The sequence below is a fragment of the Dendrobates tinctorius genome, unplaced genomic scaffold, assembly GCF_039654945.1.
Source record: "Dendrobates tinctorius isolate UK_male_01 unplaced genomic scaffold, ASM3965494v1 ptg000194l, whole genome shotgun sequence".
In the NCBI taxonomy this organism is placed as follows: Eukaryota; Metazoa; Chordata; class Amphibia; order Anura; family Dendrobatidae; genus Dendrobates; species Dendrobates tinctorius.
Genome location: NW_027361861.1, coordinates 3302322 through 3330206, shown reverse-complemented (window position 1 = coordinate 3330206; position 27885 = coordinate 3302322). Strand labels below are relative to the sequence as shown.

Below are 27885 nucleotides of genomic sequence, written 5' to 3'. Positions count from 1 at the left end.
CTCAGGTAATGAGGCCCAGCGAGTAGGGCTGGTGTTGTCATTACTGAGTGGTGACCCCCAAGCATGGGCATTTTCCTTACCAGCTGACTCTGCTACATTTCATTCGGTCGATAATGTTTTTTCTGCCCTCGGGCTCATTTACGATGACCCTGACCGACTGGCTCTAGCGGAATCTAAAATCCGCGCCCTCCGCCAGGGGGAGCGCTTGGCAGAAGACTATTGTTCGGAATTTCGCCGCTGGTCTGTAGACACACAGTGGAATGACCCAGCACTGCGGTGCCAGTTTATTCATGGGGTATCAGGGAGGGTGAAACAAGCCCTCCTGATGTATGAGACTCCGGCATCATTGGAGTCTGCCATGAGTTTGGTGATACGTATTGATCGCCGTTTTCGTCAGGGGGCACAGGAGACGCTACCTCTGGGGGAAAACAGAGGTGCAGGCAGGTGTGGTTGAAGTAGATGAGTCCCCTGAACCTATGCAGATTGCTGGCGTGGCACAGGTTCAGCCTCGCGCTCCGGGATTCCGGAAGCCCGGAGCATGTTTCTACTGTGGTAAAGGAGGTCATTATGTTAACGTTTGCCCGGTACTACCCAAGAGGGTCACACCGGCGGAAAACTGTTAAGCTCAGAGGGTATGGAGGAGACCCAACTGAGCGTATGCATATCCTCCATGATGGTATCTCAATGTATGCTCCCTGCCAAGGTTATTATCGCCGGCAGAGAGCTACCTATATCAGTGTTTGTGGATAGCGGTTCCGCCACCAATCTCATAGATGAGGAGTTTGCACACACCGCCGGGTTTAAGATCGAAAAACTTCCTCACCCCATACAGGTGGTGACCATTAATGCTGTTCCCCTCCCTCAAGGGGAGATTACTGAGTTTGTGGCAGAGGTGAAACTCCACATTGGGGTCCTACATTCTGAGTCGGTTACATGTAGGGTCCTCCGTAATCTCCCAGCTCAAATGGTCCTGGGTTTTCCATGGCTGTCCAGGCACAACCCGGTAATTGATTGGAAAACTCAGGACATAGTACAATGGAGTGGTTTCTGCCAAGACAATTGCTTGGCCACATGTGTGTCTGCCGTGACGCCCAGCCTGCCGGAGGCTTTGCAGGATTTCGCGGATGTTTTCTCTGAGAAGGGTTGCTCAGAACTGCCTCCACATAGAGCCTATGACTGTGCGATTAGGTTAAAACCCGGGGCCAAATTACCTAAGGCCAGGATGTTTAATATTTCTGGTCCTGAGAGACAAGCTCTGAAAGACTACATCGCGGAGAGTCTGAGCAAAGGTCACATCCGGCCTTCATCCTCGACTGTAGCCGCGGGGTTTTTCTTCATTAAGAAGAAAGATGGGGGGTTACGCCCGTGTCTGGATTTCCGAGAGTTAAACCAGATTACTATCCGTGATCCCTACCCAATGCCGTTGATCCCGGATTTGTTCAACCAGGTAGCGGGGGCGAAATGGTTTTCCAAGCTGGACCTCAGGGGGGCGTATAACCTCATAAGGGTCCGTCAGGGGGATGAGTGGAAGACGGCGTTTAACACTCCTGAGGGTCATTTTGAGAGTCTGGTTATGCCGTTTGGGTTGACCACCGCGCCTGCCGTTTTCCAACATTTTATTAATGATGTATTTGCTCATGTCCTGGAGAATTTGTGATTGTATACCTGGATGATATCCTCATTTATTCTAGCGATCGGGACACTCATTTGGAGCATGTTAGGCAGGTGTTACAGTTGCTCCGGGAGAACCAGCTCTATGCTAAGCTGGAAAAATGTTTATTTTTTGTCCAGGAGTTGCCCTTTTTGGGATATATTGTGTCCGCAGCCGGTTTTAAAATGGACACCGCTAAGGTGCAAGCGGTGCTGCAATGGGAGAGGCCGGAGAGTCTGAAAGCACTCCAGCGGTTCCTTGGGTTTGCGAATTATTATAGGAAATTTATAAAACACTTTTCGACTGTCGCCAAACCGCTCACGGACATGACAAAAAAGGGTGCCGATCTGGCGAACTGGCCTGAGGTGGCTATACGTGCATTTGAGCGTCTGAAGAATAGTTTTGCTTCAGCCCCCATTCTGGTGCAACCAGACGTGTCTAAACCTTTTGTGGTAGAGGTTGATGCGTAGGAGGTGGGAGTGGGGGCAGTACTGTCTCAAGGCTCGTCCTTGAGCGAGAAGCATCCATGCGCCTACTTCTCCAAGAAGCTGTCGCCGGCCGAACGGAATTATGATATCGGCAACAGGGAGTTGTTGGCCATCAAACTGGCTTTTGAGGAATGGCGACACTTCTTGGAGGGGGCGGCTCACCAGGTCACAGTTATCACCGACCATAAGAATCTGCTCTACCTGGAGTCGGCCAAGCGTCTGTCTCCTAGGCAGGCTCGCTGGGCATTGTTTTTTACTCGTTTCAATTTTCTTGTGACGTACCGTCCCGGGGCTAAAAACACCAAGGCGGATGCTTTGTCTAGGTGTTTTCCGGGGGGAGAACCTCGGGAAGAGCCGGTACCCATCCTCCAGAAAGGGGTAGTGGTCTCGGCTCTCACGACTGAGGTAGAGGCGGAGATTGCCGAGGCCCAAGAGGAGGTACCACCAGGTCTTCCCGCCAACAAATCATTTGTACCCCTGCATCTTCGGCTTAAGGTGTTGAAGGAACACCACGATTCGGTACTGGCTGGTCACCCAGGGGTGAAGGGCACCTTAGAGCTGGTATCGCGTCGTTTCTGGTGGCCCAAAATCCGGCAGGACGTGGTCTCGTACGTGGCAGCTTGCATCACGTGCGCTAGGGCTAAGTCACCCCGAACCCGTCCTGCTGGCACGCTACAGCCTCTGGGGGTACCCAATAGGCCATGGACAGGAATCTCCATGGATTTTATCACTGACTTGCCAGCCTCGGCAGGGAACACGGTCATCCTGGTGGTGGTTGACCGTTTTTCAAAGATGGCGCATTTTGTGGCGTTGTCTTCTTTGCCCAATGCTAAGACGTTGGCTCAGGTATTTGTGAAGGAGGTGGTCAGACTCCACGGAGTACCGTCTGACATAGTATCTGATAGGGGTACGCAATTTGTGGCAAGGTTTTGGAAAGCTTTTTGCTCAAGGTTGGGGATCAAGTTGTCATATTCATCGGCGTTTCATCCACAGTCTAATGGACAAACTGAGCGCATGAACCAAAATCTAGAACAGTATTTACGATGCTTTGTGTCCGACAACCAGGAGGAGTGGTCTACTTTCCTTCCTCTGGCCGAATTCGCGTTAAATAATCACCGCCAAGAGTCATCAGGAGAGTCTCCATTCTTTTGGGTGTACGGTCAACATCCTCAGTTTTTGTACCTTACGTCAGGGTGACTCCGGGGGTGTCCCGGAGGAGGATCAGCTAGGAGCCCAATTGTCATCAGTCTGGAGGCGGGTGAAACAGCGTTTGTTGAGCATGAGTGCCAGGTACAAACGGGTGGCTGACAGTAGACGCGTGCCAGGTCCGGACCTGTGTGTGGGTGAATGGGTGTGGTTAGCTACGAAGAACATAAAACTCAAAATCCCATCTTTAAAACTGGGTCCAAGGTTTATTGGGCCTTTTAGGATTTCTGCCATCATTAACCCAGTGGCTTATCGGTTGGAACTTCCTGCGGTGTACAGAATACATAACGTTTTTCACAGGGCTTTATTGAAAAAGGTGGTAGGCTTGGTGGACACGACGCCGATGCCACCTCCAGTCATGGTGGATGTCGATTTAGAGTTCGAGGTCGCCAAGGTAGTGGACTCTCGAGTAGTACGCCGTACTCTTCAGTATTTGGTGCACTGGCGGGGGTATGGTCCGGAGGAGAGGTCTTGGGTTCCAGCCTCAGACATACATGCGGATCGGCTGGTCAGTTCTTTTCACCGTCGTCATCCGGACAAGCCGGGTCCTATGAGTCTTGAGGGCCCTGGGGTCCCTCGTAGAAGACGGGGTACTGTCATGTCGGACGCTGTTCACACCACAGCGTCCGGCAGGCAGAGGTAGTTCCACCTCCAGCCACTATAGCCTCAGTGGCGCCGGCTTGATCTTCAGGCTCTCGGGGGTTAATCCTGCTGGAGACCAGGTTGGAAGGTTAGTCACGCCCACGGTCTTTAAATAGTCATACTGGCATATGGGCGTCGCCGATTATAGCTTGTGTTTTCATACCAAGTGGTTCCGGTCTGGAGTGGAGGTGTTGCAGAGAGAGAGATTCGTATCTGGTGTCGTATGATCCGTCGTTATCCTTTCTCCTTCCCATATTTGTGTTTAGTTGTGCCCTGTTCACATTACTGTATAGTCCTGTGTGTGTGCGGCGCAGTGCAGTTTAAGTTCTCCCTGTCTGTCATTATTTGTGTGGGAGCTTTGGTGGTGTGACTCCTCACTGGGTGGAGGGTGGAGGGTTAAGTGCAGGGCTGAGCAGGAGATAAGGAAAGGTCGGAGGCTCAGGCATTTGCACCTTCAGCAAAAACCCTGGGTTGAGGGTCAGACAGGGTTTTCCCTAGTTATAGGGACATCACAGGGGCCCGGGAATTACAGCCTTAGTTGAACTAAGCCCCCGTGACAGCCACTCCAGGACCTTTATATGCTTCTTACGAAGCCACTCCTTCGTTGCCCTAGTGGTGTGCTTGGGATCATCATGCTGAAAGACCTATCCACGTTTCATATTAAATGCTATTGATGATGGAAGGAGGTTTGTACTCAAAATCTCACAATACATGGCGCCATTCATTCTTTCATGTACACGGATCAGTCATCCAGGTCCCTTGGCAGAGAAACAGCCCCAAAGCATGATGTTGCCACCCTCATGCTTCACAGTAGGTATGGTGTTCTTTGGATGCAACTCAGCATTCTGCCTCCTCCAAACACAAAGAGTTTTGTTTCTGCCAAACAGTTCTACTTTGGTTTCATCAGACCATATGATATTCTCCCAATACTCTTCTGAATAATCCAAATGCTCTCTAGCAAACTTCAGACGGGCCTTGATTATGTACTGGTTTAAGTAAGGGGACACATCTAGCACTGCAGGATCTGAGTCCCTGGTGGCATAAGTGTATTACTGATGGTAGCCTTTGTTACAGTGGTCCCAGCTCTATGCAGGTGATTCACTAGGTCCCACGTGTGGTTCTGGGATTTCTGCTCACCATTCTTGTGATCATTTTGACCCCCCGGGGTGAATTCTTGCGTGGAGCCCCAGATCGAGGGAGATTATAAGTGGTATTGTAGGTCTTCCATTTTCTTATTATTGCTCCCACAGATTATTTCATCACACCAAGCTGCTGCCTATTGCAGTTTCAGTCTTCCCAGCCTGGTGCAGGGCTACAATTTTGTTTCTGGTGTCCTTCGACAGCTCTTTGGTCTTCACCATAGTGGAGTTTGGAGTGTGACTGTTTGAGGTTGTGGACAGGTGTCTTTTATACTGATAACAAGTTCAAACAGCTGCCATTACTACAGGTAATGAGTGGAGGACAGAGGAGCCTCTTAAAGAAGCTACAGGTCTGTGAGAGCCAGAAATCTTGCATGTTTTTAGATGACCAAATACTTATTTTCCACCATAATTTTCAAATTAAATCTTGTCAAATCAGACAAGGTGATTTTCTGGATATGTTTTCTCATTCTGGCTCTCATAGTTGTGGTCTACCTATGATGTCAATTACAGGCCTCTCTCATCTTTTTATGTGGGAGAACTGGCACAATTGGTGGCTGACTAAATACTTTTTTCCCCACTGTATTTGTCTGTCCCATCTCATCATAGTTTTTCATTTTCTGCATTTTCTGTTATTTGCATGCCAAGGAAACCTAGCGCCAGACTCATGAATGTTGAGTAGAGATGTAAATGACTTTTAATAAAATGTATGTTTTGTGCTCGTGTTATGGATCTGCCCTATTCTCTATGTATTATTAAATATCTGAAATATTTTGAGGAGCAAACAAATGTAGAGACAGAAGTCCGGGTGATGGTTACCTGCGGCACATAGAGTCCTAACATTTATTAGTAATATATTGCAGTGTATATATTTGTATTTCAGCAATATAAAATGTATGGTATGTATTTATATATACTCCACATGTATTTACAAATAATCACATAAAGGTGTGATAATCAGATGCCTAAAGGCTATTATGTGGTGATTATCAGCTTCTTGGACCTCCCATTCCAAAATCATGGTCCTATATATGGAGTTGGGCCCCTTTTTGCGCCTATATCGGCCTCCATTGTTCTATGAACTATTTACACAAACTTTTCTGTGTGTATGTGGAACTCAGAACAGATCGGACACTAATTTTTGGCTGTCCCAATGTGTGTTCCAATTCATGCAAAGGTTGTTTAATGGGCTCTTCAGCTGCTGAAGCTTCTCAATGCCAAACTTAAGAATCTGGTCTTTATTGACTTCATGTTGTGTAAAGGAGCAGAGCCTGCTGCCATAGGAGAGGATCTCCCCCAAATGGTCACCACATCAAATGGTCTAAAATGTGTTTGTACTCTGTAACATTGAGCAATCTATGGAGAATGGTCCCATACATTATCCCTCCTACATCCGCTTTGCAGTTAGCACCATGCCCGCAGGTAGGTAGCGTTCTTTGGGCATCTGCCCACCCCAGAGTCGCCACCACAATGCCAATTATGTTCGTATTGAAATTACAATGAAGCTTTTGTTTGTGTTAACATCCTTTTTTTGTTCTTGGTGGTTTCCACATAAAACTTAAATTTCATTGCCAAATCTGTTCCGTTAATGTGGTAATATCTGACTTTGAAGAACATGTTCTTGACTGTGAGATGTAAATCTTTCTGTATAAACAGGCACTTCAGCACATACAGACGTACCACGCTATGGCTGCCAAGGGCTCATAGCATAAATAGAGACAGTCGGGCCAATATACAAGGTTGGAGTGGAAAATGACAGTGGGCTCTTTCCCAATTTCCATGCCCTTGTTTCCTCTAGTTAGGTCTAGAAAACTGAAGAATCTAAGGTTTGAAGTTTAGAGTTCTGCTGACATTTTTTTTTAGACAAAATATATTTATAAAGCTTTAAAGGGGTTATCCACTACTCGTACAACGCCTTCTAAATTTCTGTTTCCCCTTAGTAAAATATTAACACTTATTCTTGCCTCCAATGCAGTTCCAGCAGTGTTAGCATTGATACTCACAGGGCTCTCATGACATTATGTCATGCAGTCCCTGCGCCCAGACAGCACATGCCTCACTCTCCCTTCCTTCAAATAAATCAAGACATGTGGAAGAAGCGAGAGAGCAGCTGCTGCTCTCACTTCCTCCAGATCTCAATTATGCCTATAGGAAAGTACGGTGAAGCCATAGCTAATTGACCACAGAGATTGCGTGACATAATAATGTTACGAGAGCCATTGCCGATGCCACTGGGAACAGCACTGTCACCAGAGGGGTGTATAAGTGTTGTTACTGTACTGGGGGAAACATAGGGATTGACAATGGGTTGTTCAAGTATTGTCAGCCCATTTAATTATGACCTTAAATACAGTAGAGGACAATGATTGCGTATGGCACATGACATTGGAGGTGCAATAACGTCCCTATCCCATGCACCAGAGGGGCGTTCATCTGCCATGTTGATAGATCTGGTGTATAATAAAATTGTTTATTGCCACATTACTTAAAAGAAATCTATCAGCAGGTTTTTGCTATTTAATCCGAGAGCAGCATGATGTAGGGCAGATATCTTGATTCCAGGGATGTGTTACTGGGCTGTGTGCTGTAGTTTCAATACAATCATTGTTGTATCCGCAGTTTACCACTGGAGGACTAGGTCTCACTTTCCAGAAAGTTAGGCTAATTTGTATATCCCTGCTCCATCACTGATTGGCAGCTGCCAATCAGTGGTGTGGGTGGGGTTATACACAGCCCAGCATTTGAGCACTGCTACATCTATAGCAGAGAAAACAGGGATTCTATCAAAACTGCACCAAGCGGCCAAGTAAGTGACACATCGCTGGAATCAAGGTCTCTGCCCCTACATCATGCTGCTCTCAGATTACATAACAAATACCTGCTGACAGATTTCATTTAAAAGCGCTAACGTCTAGGTTAGTGGTTCACTACATAGGTCTGGCATTTATGTATAGGCCTGAAATTCCCTTTTAAAATGAAAAAGGATGCTTTCCTCAGTAGATCCTGTCCATTAATAGCTTTTTCCCTTTACAGCTAAGTTACCAGCTGAAAGTCGGCATCATGTACTGTAAAGCGGGTCAGAGCACAGAAGAAGAAATGTATAACAATGAGTCAGCCGGGCCAGCCTTCGAAGAATTCCTTCAACTCTTGGGAGACCGAGTACGACTTAAAGGTTTTGAGAAGTACAGAGCGCAACTCGATACTAAAAGTAAGAACTCTACTGGTGTTCTGTTTTTCGTGTCACCCGTAAATGGCTGCCTACAAATGTACAGAACCTGTGCATGGATATTTTGGGACAAACTTGATATAAAACTAGTAATATGGAAATTAATTCTTAGAATTTAAAGGGAAGGTGCCATCCCAAAAAAAAAATTTTCAGCAATTGAAAAAATGTAAAGAATTAATGTTTACATTTTCTTAAAAAATATCATCATTTGTTTTTAATTTTGCAAAATATGAAAAATAATTTTAAAAAGTTAGGCATTTCCACTTGTTAACGCTAGGGGGAGCAGATACTGAAATTTGGCACAAAAACCTAGTGTACTGTACAACTAGGTCACATTACTGTCCTGCAGTAATTAATTGTTTGATTTTGATATATGATCATGCCCTAAAATGGACACTGTATGGGCGGAATCTGCTGACATGGGTGTGGTGTCACTCCTCTCCTCCCCTACTGGGTGTTTGCTAAAGGAAAAGAGAGGATGACATCTAGGAACACAGTGAGCAGCCATTTTGATGGGGCCTGCAAAGTTACTGACTGTCTTTTCATGTAAAGTCTGGATCAGAACAGGTCACCAATCAGCAGAAATGTTTCCTGGATTTCTGTGGAGCAGACAAGAAGACGATCCATCCATGTGTATAAAACACAGCGCTCTATGTACAATCCCTGGCACCGAACAGGGTGCCCCCCACAGACCAGCACACTGCTCTCCTGGAATACTCTGTGCTGCTGTCACCCTGCTCCTTCCCCCATACATCTCCCTCTGTGACCCCCCCATAGACCAGCACACTGCTCTCCTGAAATACTCTGTGCTGCTGTCACCCTGCTCCTTCCTCCATATATCAGGCCCCTGTCGCCTCACTTTCACACATCGGCAGGACAGGATCTGAGGAGAGGAATGGGGTCTTCGGTCACCGAGGATGGCAGGCAGCAAGGATTCTGGGAGCAGGGTGACAGCAGCACAGAGTATTTCAGGAGAGCAGTGTGCTGGTCTATGGGGGGCACAGAGAGATATATGGTGGAGGGAGCAGGGTGACAGCAGCACACAGTATTTCAGGAGAGCAGTGCGCTGGTCTATGGGGGCACAGAGGGAGATATATGGGGAGGAGCAGGGTGACAGCAGCACAGAGTATTTCAGGAGAGCAGTGTGCTGGTCTATGGGGGGCACAGAGGGAAGATGTATGGGGGAGGAGCAGGGTGACAGCAGCACAGAGTATTTCAGGAGAGCAGTGTGCTGGTCTATGGGGGGCACAGAGGGAGATATATGGGGAGGAGCAGGGTGACAGCAGCACAGAGTATTTCAGGAGAGCAGTGCACTGGTCTATGGGGGGCACAGAGGGAGATGTATGGGGGAGGAGCAGGGTGACAGCAGCACAGAGTATTTCAGGAGAGCAGTGCGCTGGTCTATGGGGGGCACAGAGGGAGATATATGGGGGAGGAGCAGGGAGACAGCAGCACAGAGTATTTCAGGAGAGCAGTGTGCTGGTCTGTGGGGGCCACACAGAGAGATATATGGTAGAGGGAGCAGAGTGACAGCAGCACACAGTATTTCAGGAGAGCAGTGCGCTGGTCTATGGGGGGCACAGAGGGAGATGTATGGGGGAGGAGCAGGGTGACAGCAGCACAGAGTATTTCAGGAGAGCAGTGTGCTGGTCTATGGGGGGCACAGAGGGAGATGTATGGGGGAGGAGCAGGGTGACAGCAGCACAGAGTATTTCAGGAGAGCAGTGCGCTGGTGTATGGGGGGCACAGAGGGAGATGTATGGGGGAGGAGCAGGGTGACAGCAGCACAGAGTATTTCAGGAGAGCAGTGCGCTGGTCTATGGGGGGCACAGAGGGAGGTATATGGTGGAGGAGCAGGGTGACAGCAGAACAGAGTATTTCAGGAGAGCAGTGCGCTGGTCTATGGGGGGCACAGAGGGAGATATATGGGTGAGGAGCAGGGAGACAGCAGCACAGAAATCCAGGAAACATTTCTGCTGATTGATGGCCTGTTCTGATCCAGACTTTGCATGCAAAGACCCCATTCCCCTCCTCAGATTCTGTCCTGGCGATGTGTGAAAGCGAGGCGACAGGCGCAGTCCGGGGTGACGCTGGGAAGCAGGCTGGGGGGAATGAAGCCATACAGTAACGATAAAAATGAGACCCCTCTCTTCAGCTGCCTCCCCAGCCCTCCCCTGACTGCACCTATTACCCCTGACCCGTGTGCAGGTGCTCAGCCAGAACCACCCTAGAATGGGTCCCCTTTTAGCAGATCACAAATAATACCGCCATATACTTCACACACAATGCCGCCATATAGATCATACACAATACCACCATGTAGATCACACATAAAACCAGCAGGGTGACAGCAGCACAGAGTATTTCAGGAGAGCAGTATCACACGGCAGAGAATTAGATACACGGCTCAGCAGACAGTATCACACAGGAGAGGATTAGATACACGGCTCAGCAGTCAGTGTCACACAGGATAGGATTAGATACACGGCTCAGCAGATAGTATCACACAGGAGAGGATTAGATACACGGTTCAGCAGTCAGTATCACACAAGAGAGGATTAGATACACGGCTCAGCAGACTATCACACAGGAGAGGATTAGATACACGACTCAGCAGACAGTATCACACAGGAGAGGATTAGATACACGGCTCAGCAGTCAGTATCACACAGGAGAGGATTAGATACACGGCTCAGCAGGCAGTATCACACAGGAGAGGATTAGATACACGGCTCAGCAGGCAGTATCACAGGAGACAGTATTACAGATATGCCCACACTGGTGAAACTTCCAGCCCCCCCAATTATACACAAGACTATGGGCTGTATATGTCACTGTCCTCCTCAGACAGCCATAAAAGCTCTCATAAAAGCAAAGGTGTCAGATTACCGGAGATCACTGGGGCTGTGAGTGAGGAGGCGGAGACAGAGCAGGAGGACAGTGGAGCTGGAGAAGGAAGCACGGTGCAGATAGCACTGGGCTACAGTAAAATGGCGCCCAGCCACACCTACAGCAGTGAATGGTGCAGCCCACAGGGGCGTGCCCAGTTCGCTGCTAATGAGGCTGCATGGTGGGGTCGGGAGCCGACAGGAGTCTCCTATGTCCAGGGACGGCCATATTTGCAGACTGTATGAGTCCTCCACAGATCTGCAAATCAAGATGGCAGTGCCCAGTGGCTACATTAAAACATTATTACAAACAAACCATAAATCCTAGTTAGTACAACATTTGCTGAAACATGTTTTGTTACTTACTCTTTTTTTTGCAAATTATATAAAATTGCGGCACCTTCCCTTTAAGATCAATTCACATTATTTCAAGAGGGCTCACAACTCAGAAAGTTCTCATGATAAAGCAAAAGTCTAGCAGTTATGTTGCTATTCCACATTGCCATTTTTCTGTTTCGTTGAGTTGGCCATGTTGGCAAAGTTAGGTATGAGATTTGAGGTTTGAGAAGTAGGTTTGGCCTGTTTCACGCCACGTTTTTGTGGTGGACTTGAAGTATTTATTTGCACTGTAAAAAAAAATAAAAAGAAATTTACGTTTGTACTTGCATGGAAAAGCGTATGTCAAGCTGCTATCAGTATCTCTCACCTTTCTGCACATATCCAATTTGCGCCTTTTTTTCAGGATTCTGGTTTTTTTCATCCTTTAAAAAAAAATGATTTTTTTTTTATAACATTGCAGTCATTGGAAGACATATGCTAACTAACTCTATGTTTGCTCAAATGGATGCAACATACAGTGGGTACTGAAAGTATTCAGACCCCTTTAAATTTTTCACTCTGTTTTATTGCAGCCATTTGGTAAATTCAAAAAAGTTCCTTTTTTTTATCATTAATGTACACTCTGCACCCCATCTTGACAGAAAAAAACCCAGAAATGTAGAAATATTTACAAATTTAGAAAAACTGAATTATCACATGGTCATACGTATTCAGACCCTTTGCTCAGACACTCATATTTAAGTCACATGCTGTCCATTTCCTTCTGATCCTCCTTGAGATGGTTCTACTCCTCCATTGGAGTCCAGTTGTGTTTAATTAAACTGATAGGATTTGATTTGTAAAGGCACACACCTGTCCATATAAGACCTCACAACTTACAGTGCATGTCAGTCCAAATGAGAATCATGAAGTCAAAGCAACTGGCCAAGGAGTTCAGAGACAGAACTATGGCAAGGCACAGATCTGGCCAAGGTGGCAAAAGAAATTTGGGACCACCAGAAGTCTTCCTACACCTGGCCGTCCAGCCAAACTGAGCAATCGTGGGATAAGAGCCATGGTGAGAGAGGTAAAGAAGAACCCCAAAATCACAGTGGTTGAGCTCCACAGATTCATTGGGGAGATGGGAGAAAGTTCCACAAAGTAAACTAACACTGCAGCCCTCCGCCAGTCAGGCCTTTATGGCAGAGTGGCCCAACAGAAGCCTCTCCTCAGTGCCAGACATATGAAAGCCCTCATAGAGTTTGCTAAAAAACACAAGAAGGAATCCCAGACTATGAGAAATAAGATGCTCTGGTCTGATGAGATGAAGATATAACTTTTTGGTGACAATTCTAAGCGGTATGTGTGGAGAAAACAGGCACTGCTCATCACCTGCCCAATACAATCCCAACAGTGAAACATGGTGGTGGCAGCATCATACTATGGGGGTGTTTTTCAGCTGCAGGGACAGGACCACTGGTTGCAGTTGAAGCAAACATGAATGCGGCCAAGTACAGAGATATCCTGGATGAAAACCTCTTCCAGAGGTCTCTGGACCTCAGACTTGGCCGAAGGTTCACCTTCCAACAAGACAATGACCCTAAGCACACAGCTAAAATAACCAAGGAGCGGCTTTAGAACAACTCTGTGACCATTGTTGACTGGCCCAGGGAGAGTCCTGACCTAAACCCAATTGAGCATCTCTGAAGAGATCTGAAAATTGCTGTCCACCAACGTTCACCATCCAACCTGACAGAACTGGACAGGATCTGCAAGGAAGAATGGCAGAGGATCCTCAAATCCAGGTGTGAAAAACTTGTTGCATCATTCCCAAGAAGACTCATGGCTGTACTAGCTCAAAAGGGTGCTTCTACTCAATACTAAGCAAAGGGTCTGAAGACTTATGACCATGTGATATTTCAGTTTTTCTTTTATAATAAATTTGCAAACATTTCTACATTTCTGTTTTTTTTCAGTCAAGATGGGGTGCAGAGTGTACATTAATGAGGAAAAAAATTGAACTTTTTTGAATTTACCAAATGGCTGCAATGAAACAAAGTTAAAAATTTAAAGGGGTCTAAATACTTTGCATACCCACTGTATGTTATAAAATGGGTAAACCTGCTTTGAATAGGTCCCTTCAGTAAATTTTCCATATTGAACTGGGCACATGGTAGAATAGTGTCTGCAGAAGCTAATAAAACAGGTTTTTTTATTTTTTAATTTCGCCTTTCAGTGGCAGATAGATTAGCAATCAAAGTATTGGTACTTAATGAGTCTACAGCCACTTGGACTTAAAGGGGTTGTCCACTACTCAGGCAACCCCTTCTCAATCCATATGTTTGCCCCCAGAAAACATATAATACTTATACTCGCTTTCGGTGTCCACACTGGCTTTTCCGGGGATCACGTGACATTATGTCATGCAATACCTGCAGACATCCTGAGTAAGTGAGAACTGCTGCTTTCTCCGGACCTATATGATATGTCTAAAGGCAGCGTGAGTGAAGCCAGTGCTGCTTTTCTGCAGGGATTGCATGACATAATGTCACGCAATCCCTGGGAGAGTCAGTGCTGACACCGCTGGGATCGGATGGGCGTATAAATGTTATTAATTTGTCTTGGGGCAAAAATACAGATTGGAAAGGGGTTTGCAGAATAGTGGAAACCCCTTTAAGTGCAAGTGGGTGCTAACTCTTTAACACAAGGAAGGAAGGGAAAATGAAAAGTCATCTCACCACATCCAGGTGCACCTTGTAAGGTAAGAGCAGTCCACACGGAGCCATCCCAGTCTAGGACTTAGTCAGTAGATGAGCAAGAATAAGGGGAAATCACCAGCGATATTATTTCCAGGGTGGCCAGCTCATTGAATTTTTAATATTGGATACAATAGAAGCTATTTTTTATCCATAACAATCTTCATTTGTATATATTGTCACTGGAGATTTCCCCTTTTTCTTCTTCATCTGCTTACTCATTAGGTACCAATACTTTGCTAATGTCTCCACATTGAAGAGCCAGATTAAAAAAATAAAAGTTTTATTGTGCTTTGCAGCCACTATTGTATCACCTCAACATAAAAAGTTTGGTGAAAGATCATTTTTAAAATGCATGCATTTGCATAAGTTTTTTTCTCAAAGTTACAAAAGTGTGGTGTGAATCAGGCCTAAGAGATTTCTGGTTAATTGCAAAACTATTTCTTAAGTAAATACAAGGGAATCCTGCTTAAAAAGCCAAATGTAAAGAAGTGTAGCTATCACTCCCCCCCCCCCCCCCCCCCAAAAAAAAAAAAAAGGATTTCTCTCTTCTCTCTCTTTAATCCTTTCCTTTCCCACCTCCATTACACAGATAATTGTGCTCATCTACTAATTCCTGTACAACACCAGCGGGTAGCTCCACCTGACTCATTAGGAATGGATAATAAAGCGCACCCATCTGTCTACCAACTCTAGACCACCATCAGAAAAAAAAAAAAGAGAAATGTGTGATTCATTGTTCCAGAAAGTATTCTCTGGCATTTGGCTCTGTCGATTCAGCACGTTGGGAACTTGAAATGATTGCGGGGCTGGTTTCCTTTTTTTTTTTTTTTAGCGGCAAACGTTTTAGGCACGGGTCAGCTCACATTTGGAACAGTTCAGCATTGGGCGACCATGATTTCATTTGCCTTTTCTTGGCATCAAAACACAGCAGCTGTAAAATGCAGATACATTATAACAAAGGAGATATTAATTGTCTGAAACAAAGCAAGTCTGACTATTTTCACCCAATCCGATGTCTTATTTAAGAGAAATCCAAGTTTTTCTTACTATGTAAATGAGCTGTTAAGAACTATGGGCCGAACATAGATCTCCCTGAGAATCTGCCTTCCAGAGCTGTTTATAAATGAAAGGAGTGTTACCAGTGTGAGACATGTAGATCAAGAGAGCAGACTGTCAGTCATTACATGTCTCACCCTGGTAATGCCACTTTTCATTTATAATAAGCAATGGATGCAGATTATCCGGGAGATCTATGTCCGGCCCATAGATCTTAACAGCTCATTTACATATTAAGAAAAACTTGGATTTCTCTGGAATAAGTCATCAGAACACAAATATCAAGGGATCATTTTATTCAACGTTTTATGACCTACATGCCCATATAGACAGTGTCTCAAAGGGGTCACCATTAAAAAGCAGTTTTTCTGGGCTACCCCATCCCGCTCTGATATTCTTGGTCTGTCTTTTATAAAGTCCCGGATGATAGTTTTAAAACTAAACTTTTCTGCACCCTTAAGGCCATGTTCACACGATGCAGTTGCGCTGCTGATTTTCTCTCTCATTTTGGAAAATCAAAGTAAAATTACCGGGTTGTTACCAGTCATGTGTTCCAGCTACCCTGTGAAAGCCGCGGACTACCAGATGAAATGTTCCTCTGTAGTACTGCGGACCCCAGACCTGTAACCTCTGATAACTCTGGTTGTTTTCTCACAATTCATATATGCAGAATAAACGTTCTGCGTATATAAACTTCAGCTTGTTATTCAAAACTTTGATATGTTGCATGAATAAATTTTAAAAGGTATAAAGGTCTATTTCAGAAAGGACCGCCTGTCTGCATAGAAATGTAATGCCGGAGAGGTAGACAGAGTGACTGTGCAGTCACTTATCGTTTCATTCAGCTCCTCAAGGACAGTTCTTTATGTCCATACATCTAGGTGACTCATGGCACAATAGTTGGTACATAGCCCATGTTCTTCATTAACAAAGAGCTAATAGAAGCGAACAGTCAGGAAATCTGGAGGCGGGTGGAGCATAGCAGTCCAGATAGAGTATGTGGTGTGTATCCTTACCCCGAGGTTACTGCTCCACTTTCAAGATTTCTTTAGGAACCCCTGGTACGAAATGAAGTGCTTGCTACATTATTCTTTAAATCCCACTAAGGTAGTGGCCAATGTAAAGGCCCCGTTACACGCATCAATGTTCCAGCGATCCAACCAACGATCCGACGTGGATGGGATCGCTGGGACATAGTTAGCTGATTGCTGGTGAGCTATCACATAGACAGACCCACCAGCGAGCAAGCTGGTATCCAAGGTAAACAGCAGGTATCTAAGAGCCATGCGGCTCTTAGATACCCGCTGTATACATTGGAAACCAGCTCCCAGTGTCGCTGATGGCTGGTCTCTTGCTGCCACACGCAGCGATGCGCGCTGGCCAGCGGAAGACCAACGATCAAAAAACGGCCCAGGACGTTTGAGCGCGATCAGCAATACCCAGTGAGGGGGCCGGTCGCTGATACATATCACACTGCGCTATATCGCTGGCGATCTCACTGTGTGTGATGGGGCCTTAAGCATCACTGGCATTTGTAATTCTTTTGTGCTCCTCATTGTTCAGATATGCAAATTGTCTCATCAGAGAGGAAGAGGGCAGGAACTCTAGGGTCACCTATTGGAAGTAGAAATCCTAAAAGTCAATTATCGACCCTTTAACAAACCTTGTTACATGACCTAGAATAAAAGCCAAATCAGAATCTCAATTTGCAGATACGTGTTTCAGGGTGTTAGGCTAGTTTCACACTTGCTTTTTTTTGCAGCGCGTTTTTCCCGCAAAAAAACGCATTGAAAAAACGCATACATAAGCATACAACTGCTGCGTTTTTTTCAAGCATTTTTATGAGCATGCATGAAAAAAACGCAGCGTTTTTATGCGTTTGTATGCGTTTTTAGCGCGTTTTTACCGCGTTTGCGTTTTTTTCCAACATTTTTAGGTGGCCCCTCACACTACCCAAACCATGACTTTACTAACCCTAACCCTAACCCTGACCCTAACCCTAACCCTGACCCTAACCCTTAACCAAATCATACTTAACCCTAACCCAAACCCTAAACCCTAACTAACCCTAACCCTAACCCTAACCCTGACCCTAACCCTGACCCTAACCCTAATCCTGACCCTAACCCTGACCCTAACCCTAACCCTGACCCTAACCCTTAACAAAACCATACTTAACCCTAATCCTGACCCTAACCCTGACCCTAATCCTTAACAAAACCATACTTAACCCTAACCCTGACCCTAACCCTGACCCTAACCCTAACCCTGACCCTAACCCTTAACAAAACCATACTTAACCCTAATCCTGACCCTAACCCTGACCCTAATCCTTAACAAAACCATACTTAACCCTAACCCTGACCCTAACCCTAACCCTGACCCTAACCCTTAACAAAACCATACTTAACCCTAATCCTGACCCTGACCCTAACCCTTAACCAAACCATACTAAACCCTAACCCTGACCCAAAACCCAACCCTAACCCTAAACCCCCTTAACTAACCCTAACTCTAACTCAAACCCCTAAATTCCATGGTTAAAAAAAAAAAACGCATATGCAAAAAAACGCTTACATGAGCATGCCAGTGCGCACATATGCGCATCCATAGGCTATAATGGCCATTTTTAGCGCAAAACGTGCGCATATGTGCGCATGCGCTTTTTTGCAGGGCCAAAAAATGCAACATGATGCGTCTGGAAAATCCAATCGCACACCCCAAAAAAACGCAGCGCATGAAAATCGCATACATGCGCTTACAAGCGCGCAGGTATGCGCACCCATGTTAAATATAGGGGAAAAAACGCATGCGCAGGTTAGCGTTTTTTTCCAGCGCTAAAAAACGCAAATGTGAAACCAGCCTTACACCTCCCTTTTCTACCTCTGCTACGACTATGAAAGTGGCCATATGCGGTAATAGGTTCATAGAGCGGAGTGTGGATGCAAACTCTGTGTCCGTCAGTTCAATAGAATTTCCACTTTATTTTTTCTTCGTTAAGGCTACGCTCCCACAATGAGTATTTGGACAGTTTTTGATGTTACAGATTTTTTACACCTTCTGTTCCTTTCGTTTTTTTACGTGTTTTTTTTTTTATGCGTTTTTGATACTTTCCGGTGTTTGACGTTGACTTCACTTCCTTGATACAGTCATGTGCAGATTGCATGCGTTTTTAATCTTGGATTTTCTGCATCTAATGCAAGTCTATGGGGAAAATCCACACCAAAAACAGCCAGAAAAATTGACATGTTGCTGATTTAAAACACGCACCGCACAGTGGTCATGAGATTTCTAGAAATCCCATCCATTTGCTGGAATGGTAAGACGCTGAAGCAAAAATACCCCCCATCAAAAACTCCTCGTGGGAACTGAACCTGGCTGAAAATTATTTTTCTGTCCCTCGTGGCTCCACATACCATTCTAGGGTGAGAATTTCCTCGCATCTTCTTGGCCAGTTGACAGTATTCGATTTAAATCCTTAATTTATGTGGATTGATTTTTTGTAATGTCGTCCTTGTTTGTTTTTCAGCTGATTCAACCGGTACCCACTCCCTTTATACAACTTATAAGGATTATGAAATAATGTTTCATGTCTCTACCATGTTGCCGTACACGCCGAACAACAAGCAGCAGGTGAGCGCATTGGATTTATACTGGATTATTGATGGGAGAGTCTAATGATGGCAGATTAGGACCTGTCTGCTCTCAAGACATTTCTGTTTTAGCGTTCATCAGAAAATACAAATTGTGGAAAATCTCTCCTCCATGTGTTGTGCCGTTCCTGTTACTCCTCCTGGAGATGGATATAATAAATGCCAATTAGGTGTTACCATTCCCCTTCTCAGACCCCTTCTTCTACACTCACCTATTCCCCTGACTGATTTTAGGGATGGGATAAATAATAAATTATCCAATATTCCCTGATTGCTAGCAGTCGTACCCCCTGAGACCCCCATCAGTACCAAGTGCAGGGATCTGCAACTCAAAAGAGTGGTGTTCTAGAGAGCCCTGTCTGGACTGAAGTGGAGGGGCACATACTTAACCCCCACTTGATTAATGGGGCTGCTGGAAATAGCGGAGTGTTGTAATGGGCTTTCTCCAACAGAAGCATCACTGGAATCAGGGTCTCTGCCCTTACATTAGGCTGTTCTCAGATTACATGGCGAAAGCCTGGTGACAGATTACTTTAATGATTGGACAGTGCAAGCTTTATGGGAAAGAACATAAAAAGACCTTACGGGGGTTGTCCATGACTTTTATATTGATTACGTATCTTTACGATAGGTCATCAATATAAGATCTCTGTTGATTTGACACCCTGCAGCACCACTAATCAGCTGTTATCACTGTTGGAGTCAGCCGGATGAAATCTGTGTACAACGTTATACACAACAGCTTTGCACACTGGTTGCCGCTTCCCGGTGCTGCACATCACCTCTTATTGAAGAGAATAGGAGCTGATCTGCAGTACAAATGACTAAATTGTCACAGAGCTGTTGTGTTGTGGCTCTGTACACTGTTTATTAACAGCTGCCGCCAGAGGTGATAACAGTTTATCGGAGGGATATTGGATCCCGACCATTGTTATATTGATGATCTGTCTTAACGGCTTCTTTAGACTACAAGTCTGCAGTCAGTCTTATCTGACTGCACACTTGCGAATCCTCACATCCTCCCTGTCAGGATCCTCCGGGACTGGGAGTGGCAGCGTGCGGCTGCAAGTATGTGATTTGCGTACATGCGATCGATCACTTGTCGACTAGACGTTGTTGCAGGTATACTGAGCAAGGCCGGACACGTCTAGTCTGAATATGGCTGGAAGTATGCAAATCACATTCTTGCAGCCACATGACCACCCACTTTTGGGGCTAGCATCAAAGAATCCTCATCGTGTGCATGTAAGGATTCGCAAGTCTGCAGTCACTGCTAGGTTCACACTAGCGTTTTGAGGCGCAGCGTACTCTCGCCATAAAGCTCTGCCCCCTGCCTTGCCTCCTCCGGTCAGCTCCGCGCCTATGGGCGCATGATGCTGCATGCGACCTGCGTACCCTATCTTTAGCATTGGGTACACAGGCCGTGCACAGGTATGCTTTTGCCGGCGCATGCGTCCTTTTGACGGTGCGCCGGCTGCACCAAAATGCAACACGATACGTTTGGTGCAGGTCCACGCACCGTGAAAAGGACGCTTGCTCCGGCAAAAGCATACCTGCACACGGCCTGCGTACTCAATGCTAAAGATAGGGTACGCAGGTCGCATGCAGCGTCATGTGCCCATAGGCGGAGCTGACCGGAGGAGCCTCTGCAGCGGGCGGAGCTTCACGGCGAGTGTGTGCTGCGCCTCAAAACGCTAGTGTAACACTAGCCTTAGTTAGACTGCAGACTTGCACCCTTCGGTCCGGATGACCTCTTTAATATTAAAATTTGTGGACAACTCCTCTAAACCAGCTGTGATCTGCGTGGTTTATCTGCGCTTGTTATGAGACCAAAATCTGTCCATGTAAACCTATTGGACAAAGGAGATTGTTAGCCCCGCTATGGAGAGGCACCGGTTCCCATGTGATGTCCTGTGGAATGCGTAAAGAAGCAGTTTAAGTATAAGGCCACGTTCACACACTCCGTACTTGGTCAGTATTTTACATCAGTATTTGTAAGCCAAAATCAGGAGAGGAGCAATCAGAGGAAAAGTATAATAGAAACACGGCACCACTTCTGTATTTATCACCCACTCCTGGTTTTGGCTTATGATGTAAAATACTGAACGTGTGAACGTGGCCTTATATAGACTTTTTTTTTCTGTCTGAAAACTATAAATCCTAATCTTTAAGTATTTGAAGCGTGCAGTAGAAGATGCCAATTGTGTGCATGATCCAGCGACTTCTCATTTCCAAGACGTGAACATCCCAACTAGGGAAGAGACAATGAAGTAATGCTATATTATAGGTAATTATGCAGATCCCACAGCAGTTAAAACCGTCAGCTCCACAGAGAAATAATTACAAGCGCGCTACAGTAAAGTGGTTGGCAGCGCGCGTTACCATAGGAACGGAAGTCTGGAACCCCGCTGCTTGCTTTCTGCTCACAAATAGAATCCACTGCTGGCGGAGGAGGGTGGGGGGCGCGCAGTGTTAAATTGGAAATGCATTATTCATTTAATGGAACATGTTTTCCGAGGTTATGTTTATGGACACGCACTGTTGTTCCTTCAGGCATTGGAAAGGTCAGGGGCCGCAGTCTGGGATGATTGAGAGCATTCATTGTTTCTTACCATCTGGGTTCGGGGTCCTTTTTTTTTTTTTTTTAACGATCGGTGTGCACAAAAACAGTCGAGAAAGCTAAATTGCAATTTTTTTTTTTAATTTTTTTTTTGCTTGCATTTTATTCCAGAAAGTTCTATACAAAATTATGGTATTACACTAATTAATGTGCTCCGGTTAGAAAAAAAGGACATTTTTACTGTATTTGGATCATTTCACACCCAAACCTTCCATATTTACAGGTGTATTTTTTTTTCCCAGAGATCTAGTATGGGGTTCACTTAATTTATAGATATTGTGATCAATGTCAAACAGGGGGTACCTATGCAATATTTAAGTAACCCTGGATGAAGAGAGAGGAAAAAAAAAGCGTCCATTTGCGTCTGTCACCGTCACAAACCACATGCATGTATTATTCCGCATCGCTTTAGCACCCAATCTATTCTGCTCCCCCCAAATGTGTAAAGCTGTGACTTTCTGTTTAATTGCAGCTGCTGAGGAAGCGGCACATCGGAAACGATATTGTGACAATAGTGTTCCAGGAGCCGGGAGCCCAGCCGTTCAGTCCCAAGAACATCCGCTCACATTTTCAGCACGTCTTTGTGGTCGTAAGAGCGCACAATCCTTGCACGGACTCTGTCTGTTACAGGTATGGTTATCGCTTAGGGAATGGGCACAAATTAGTGGGGGGGGCATCATGGCCTGTCCCCCTCCGAGCGAGCACAGTTGTTTAACCATTTGCTGTCTCAAACACCGAAAATCTGACAGATGTGTATTCTATATTGATTGCCGACTGCACAAGGTGACTTTCTGATTGCCCAATGGCCTTTTTTCTATGTCTAAAACTATCTATATGTGAAATATTTCTCATATTTGGCTGATCAATAAATGATCAGATGCTAAATAATTATCTTTTAGTTTCCGGCGCGCGTCATGGTTGATTTATTCAACTATTAGTTCCGCGCAGGAATCAAAAATATATGTATTTAAACGATTTTGTTGAGAAAAATTATTTTTTTTTGTGCTTTGTTTATGTGATGTAGAAACCTGTTAATTAATCCCACTAGTCTCGTCGTTAAGGCCTTTTCTTGCAGCGTGCCCTCCTCATCCATTATCTCAGTTGTGGGCATTATGTCGGCACGTTTTTGTTTTGTCAACTATTAGCATGAAAAAGACACAGATCGTGTAATTCTGGAACGTGATAATTTTAAAAGGTTGTCTTCTAAAATGTTTATTTCTTTTCCTAATATGCTTTTGTTGGAAAAAATTACTACGTCTTTTGCTCTTATTTCACTTGCGCTTCTTTTGTAGAATTATATTGGTTTGTGGCTTTTTATAGCTAATATACATGTACACGAAGTATGGTGTTATTTTGACAGTTTTTTCCATAAATTTATCTATAGGATTTAAAAAGGAGCCGTAAAAACTTAAGTGCAAAATGAAAATAAAATGCCCCCCCCAAAAAAAAACTACCACTGTTATTTATGGAATTAAGAAAGAAAAACTGCTGAAAAAGTCATCTCAATGCGGATGCTGCCTGCACTCACGCTGGTGATGCGGAAGCTGCCTGCGCTCACACTGGTGATGCGGAAGCTGCCTGCGCTCACACTGGTGATGCGGACGCAGGCGGTGCGGACGCTGCCTGCGCTCATGCTGGCGGTGCGGACGCTGCCTGCGCTCACGCTGGCGATGCAAAAGCTGCCTGCGCTCACGCTGGCGATGCGGACACTGCCTGCGCTTACGCTGGCGGTGCAGATGCTGCTTGCGCTCACGCAGGCGATGTGGGCTTGTATAGAGACTAGGTTTAACTTCTGAAAAATGCACATTCACGGTCAGCAAAGTCATGTCTACTTAGTAACCACAATGCATGTTGCCAGACAGTGGATCCCTGGGAACCAGCCTTCCTCCAATTTCTTGCTAAGGAACAGCGGGAAGAGAAGTGGGAATGCAAGATAGATACTTTGACTTTATCAATCATGAACGGTCCGCACATATAGATGTCTTGATATTTTATTTTTCTTCTTTAAAAAATAAGTCTTGGGTCACACCGGGTTTCCATCCTTTGCTTTACATAGAATTCTCTATCGGATGTGATGCTTTTGGTTCCGGAGCAGGCGGCCATGAGCCCTGATGAGTTATGACTGTAGCCTTTGCTTTGTGTGTGACCAGTGATCGAGCTTTGGTTCCAATTTTGCTTATGGGACGGTATATTTTCATGGTTGTCTATAAGCTATGGTTAAGAGCAACCCTTGAGTAATTATGTCTATATTATTATATTGCAGCGTTGCGGTTACACGATCAAGAGATGTTCCTGCTTTCGGTCCACCGATCCCAAAAAGTTTCACCTTTCCTAAATCTACAGTGTTCAGGGACTTCCTGTTAGCCAAAGTTATTAATGCGGAGAATGCTGCTCACAAGTCTGAGAAGTTTCGAGCTATGGCTACCAGAACCCATCAAGAGTACCTGAAAGACCTAGCAGAAAAAAATGTCACCAACACCTCCATCGATTCATCTGGAAAGTTTCCATTCATCTCACTGGCCTCAAAGAAGAAAGAAAAGGCAAAGCCTTATCCGTGGGCTGAACTTTACAGCACGGGTGCAATTGTCTGGAGCGTCCAAGTTGAAGACTTCAGTAATGCTTTGGAGATAGAATGTCTCTTGTGCATCTCGAACGAAATATTGGCTCTTCTTGACCAGGAATCAAAAAACGTGATATTTAACTGCTCAAGTCGAGATGTTATAGGATGGACATCCAACAGCGCAACAATTAAAGTTTTCTACGAGCGAGGAGAATGTGTGTTCATCCGAAGCTACAACAACAATAGCGATGAGATAAAGGAAATTGTCAAGAGGCTGGAAGTAAGAGCAATCTCCATAAAGTTCTGCCAAAGTCTCATATCTCCTAATGTCCGATCATGACCATTGTTTTAATTTTTATTCTATAAATCGATAGGGCACGAGAAAATAACTTTGTAATATATCTTATCTGAGAAATCTGCTTCTTTGTCTTCCTGGATTGATCCTTTATCTCTCAATTCATGGGTAAAATCTGTCTTCAGTGACTTCAGACTTTCCCATTACTTTGAAAGGAGATGACAGCTGGTGCTGTTAAAATTCTATGGAGAGGGAGGAGCTTGAGGCAGATACTGACATTCTGCTGCAAGTTCTCCTGACAGTTACAGATCTCCATAGAACTGTATGAGCACTATCTGTCATCTTCTTTTTCAGTAATGGGAAAATCTATATTGACAAATTTTACCTGTGACTTGAATATGAAAATTTCCTCTTCAGAAAGAAAAAGGACTTGAACTCTAGCGCCACCTATTGCAAGTAGAATTTCTAAAAGTCAATATCGACCCGTTAATGGGCCTTGCCATATGACCTAGGATAAAAGCCAAATTAGAATCTCAATTTGCAGACAAGTATTTTAGGGTGTTTGCTCCTCCACAGTGCAAAGCATGAAATCTGATTTGTTTGTTTGTATGAGAGTCCCCTGACTAAGGGTCTAAGGGGTAACCTTTCTCCCTTAGACTTGTGAATTGAGAATTTTGAAAAAGAAAGACAAGTCAAGTAGGAGAAATAAGCAAATTTCTCTAAATGGATAAATCAGTGGCTGCTCCTATAAAGAGCTGTTTTATGGGGTATTCTGACTTGTCCTGTAGTTGACGAGTAGATAGTTGGGTTGGTACTAGTACAAGTTCCTACGACAAGGTCAGTCTCTTGCCCATCTGTCCTTTTGCCTTCATTTACGTCCTGTATCTTTTTAGTGCTTCTATTCCTGTTGTATCTTTTTTCAGATTGTCACAAAAGGATGCGAGTCCGTGGAAATGACATTAAGGAGGAATGGATTGGGACAGCTCGGCTTTCATGTCAATTACGAAGGGATCGTTGCTGAAGTGGAGCCGTACGGCTATGCTTGGCAGGCGGGCTTAAGGCAAGGAAGTCGTCTGGTTGAAATCTGTAAAGTTGCTGTAGCCACATTGAGCCACGAGCAGATGATCGACCTACTGAGAACGTCTGTAACAGTGAAAGTGGTTATCATTCCCCCACACGACGATGGCATTCCACGAAGGTATTATTCATGACTTATTATTTTTCCTACTTCCTGAGATTGTTCTGCCGATAGGTATCTAATATATTAGTCCAGTGTAACCCCTTCACCACCTTGGGATTTTCCGTTTTTTATTGTATTATTTTGAATAGGGTGAAAGGGGGGTGATTTGAAATTTTAGATTTTTTTTTTTAAATTTTAAAGTTCTTAACTTTTTTTTTTTTCTTTTTTACAGTTTTTATTTCCATAGCCCTGCTATGTGTAGCAGAAGTACTCATCTGCTACGAACACCAGCCACTAGGAGGCGCTCATAGCAAATCAGCAGTGACAACCACAGGGGTCTTCTGCAGGCCCAAGGTTGTCATGACTACCCATCAGCGCCCCGCGATCATGTGAGAGGGGCACCGATGGGCGTATCTAGTTACGTGCTTCCACCGCGGGCATGTTAAATGCCGCTGTCAAAGACTGACAACAGCAGTTAACATAAATCTACCAAAAAGTGTGAATGGACACCAAAAATATTCCATAAAAACATATATTATTGTTATTATAACAGAGCTAAAAATTGTCTATCATAGACAGCTTGGTATACATATAGAGAAGGGGACACAGCATCACATAGAAACGTGTATGAGGTGGGTATATCAAACCTTAGTGTTCAGTAGGCCTCATGTAACACGGAGACATTATTGAACGTGAATAACACACATAAATACATATCATATAATACATCCAAGTGGATAAATGAATAGCCTAATCATGTGTGAATATCATCATAAAATCAATATATAGAAGTGTATGGAGGCATATAGAAGCAGAGAGAGTATGTTACCAGATGTATGGACCCAGGGACTCCAACGTACGTTTCGCCAGGTGGCTTTCTCAAGGAGTTTGAGATTAAGAGGAGGAGATTATCACTACAGGACTAGGTGTCTCAATATGCAGTGTGCACAAGAAGCAGCCAATCAGCGGTGGGGGCAGGGTTATACACAGCTCAGCACTCCAAGCTCTGCTAGATCTGCAGCAGAGAAAACTGTGATTCTAATCACAACTGCTGCACCCAGTAAACTAAGTGATACATTGCTGGAGCTTTAATGGAAGAAGTAATATTCCTCGGAGTGTAGAGTCAGGAGTGTGGTACATTTTTGACAAACTCCTCTTGTTATCCAGCAGCATCGTCGGGGAGGGGGCTGTTCTTCCCCATCTGGGTTTTTTTATTTATTATTTATATTTTTAAGATCCAGCTGTAGAAGATGTAATAAAATGTGAACTGAAGTGTCATTAGTATTCCGTGTCTTTAGGGCTTTCTGCAGTAATTACTGGTGGACCTAAGGGGGATTTTGCATCTCCTATTTTACTGTACAAATTCTGCAAATCAGTTGTGTAAAGTCTGCTCCATTTATCACAGTGTGGACTCTGCGCTAGCAAATAAGATCACCTTGTCGAATGCCTTTAATTTTGCAGTGCCATGATGATGTTTTAGGACAGCGCAGATCAAAGATTTGTTGCACCGACCCCACAAAAATGTCAGTCTCATTGTAAATGTAGTGAATTTAAAGGAGCAGTCAGATTATAAAAGTTTGTTTTTTTTTCCTTCCTAAATACCGCACAACCCTCGCCCATATTCTGTGAATGAGACCGAGTCGCCATTCCAGATATACCCCAAGGCCAAAGAGAGGGGCTGAGGAGGCGATAACAAAGGGGGCAGATTTATTACTAGCGGTGACTCCAGAAAACTGCTATAATGGCATAAAAGAAAATAAGTTGATGATTAATACCATTGTTTTTTAAGGCCATGGCCATTATTGTAATACACATTTTTTTTTTTTTTTTTCATTTTTGTCTGTTTACTAAATTGATAGGTGATTTAGGGTCTTCCTCAGATTCCTCAGCTGGGGGATAACACGGCACGGTACACTAGAATTACAGGCTGGCATGTCATGGTGTTGTCCGGCAGTGTAAATCAGCAATTGTGTCGGCTGAGACAGTTGACCCAGAATGCAGAAGAGGGTCTAGTCTTGCCCTGATGGAGGGTTGTGGAGAACATCATTGTGATATCAGCCACCATATTGCATATCTGTGACTACTGTTGATTTTCCATAAGAGCGGAAGGAATTAGAAGTGCTGCCATCTGACAAATAGCCTGTGTTGTGTTTTGATTCTCTCCAATCTGTGTGTTTTTTGGTGGTCTGGTTGTTTCATATTTT

General features: G+C 44.7%; 1 protein-coding gene across 7 annotated transcripts in view; it reads left to right on the top strand.

Annotated features, from left to right (window-relative positions):
- Positions 1 to 27885, top strand: part of SIPA1L1 (signal induced proliferation associated 1 like 1) — a 314165-nt gene that overhangs the window by 213907 nt on the left and 72373 nt on the right. For all 7 annotated transcript variants that reach the window (XM_073552718.1, XM_073552717.1, XM_073552714.1 and 4 more), the window contains 5 exons: positions 8160 to 8334; positions 18903 to 19006; positions 22119 to 22276; positions 23910 to 24486; positions 25425 to 25699. In XM_073552718.1, coding sequence (XP_073408819.1) covers positions 8160 to 8334; positions 18903 to 19006; positions 22119 to 22276; positions 23910 to 24486; positions 25425 to 25699 — 1289 coding nt within the window. The remainder of the gene's footprint in view (positions 1 to 8159; positions 8335 to 18902; positions 19007 to 22118; positions 22277 to 23909; positions 24487 to 25424; positions 25700 to 27885) is intronic.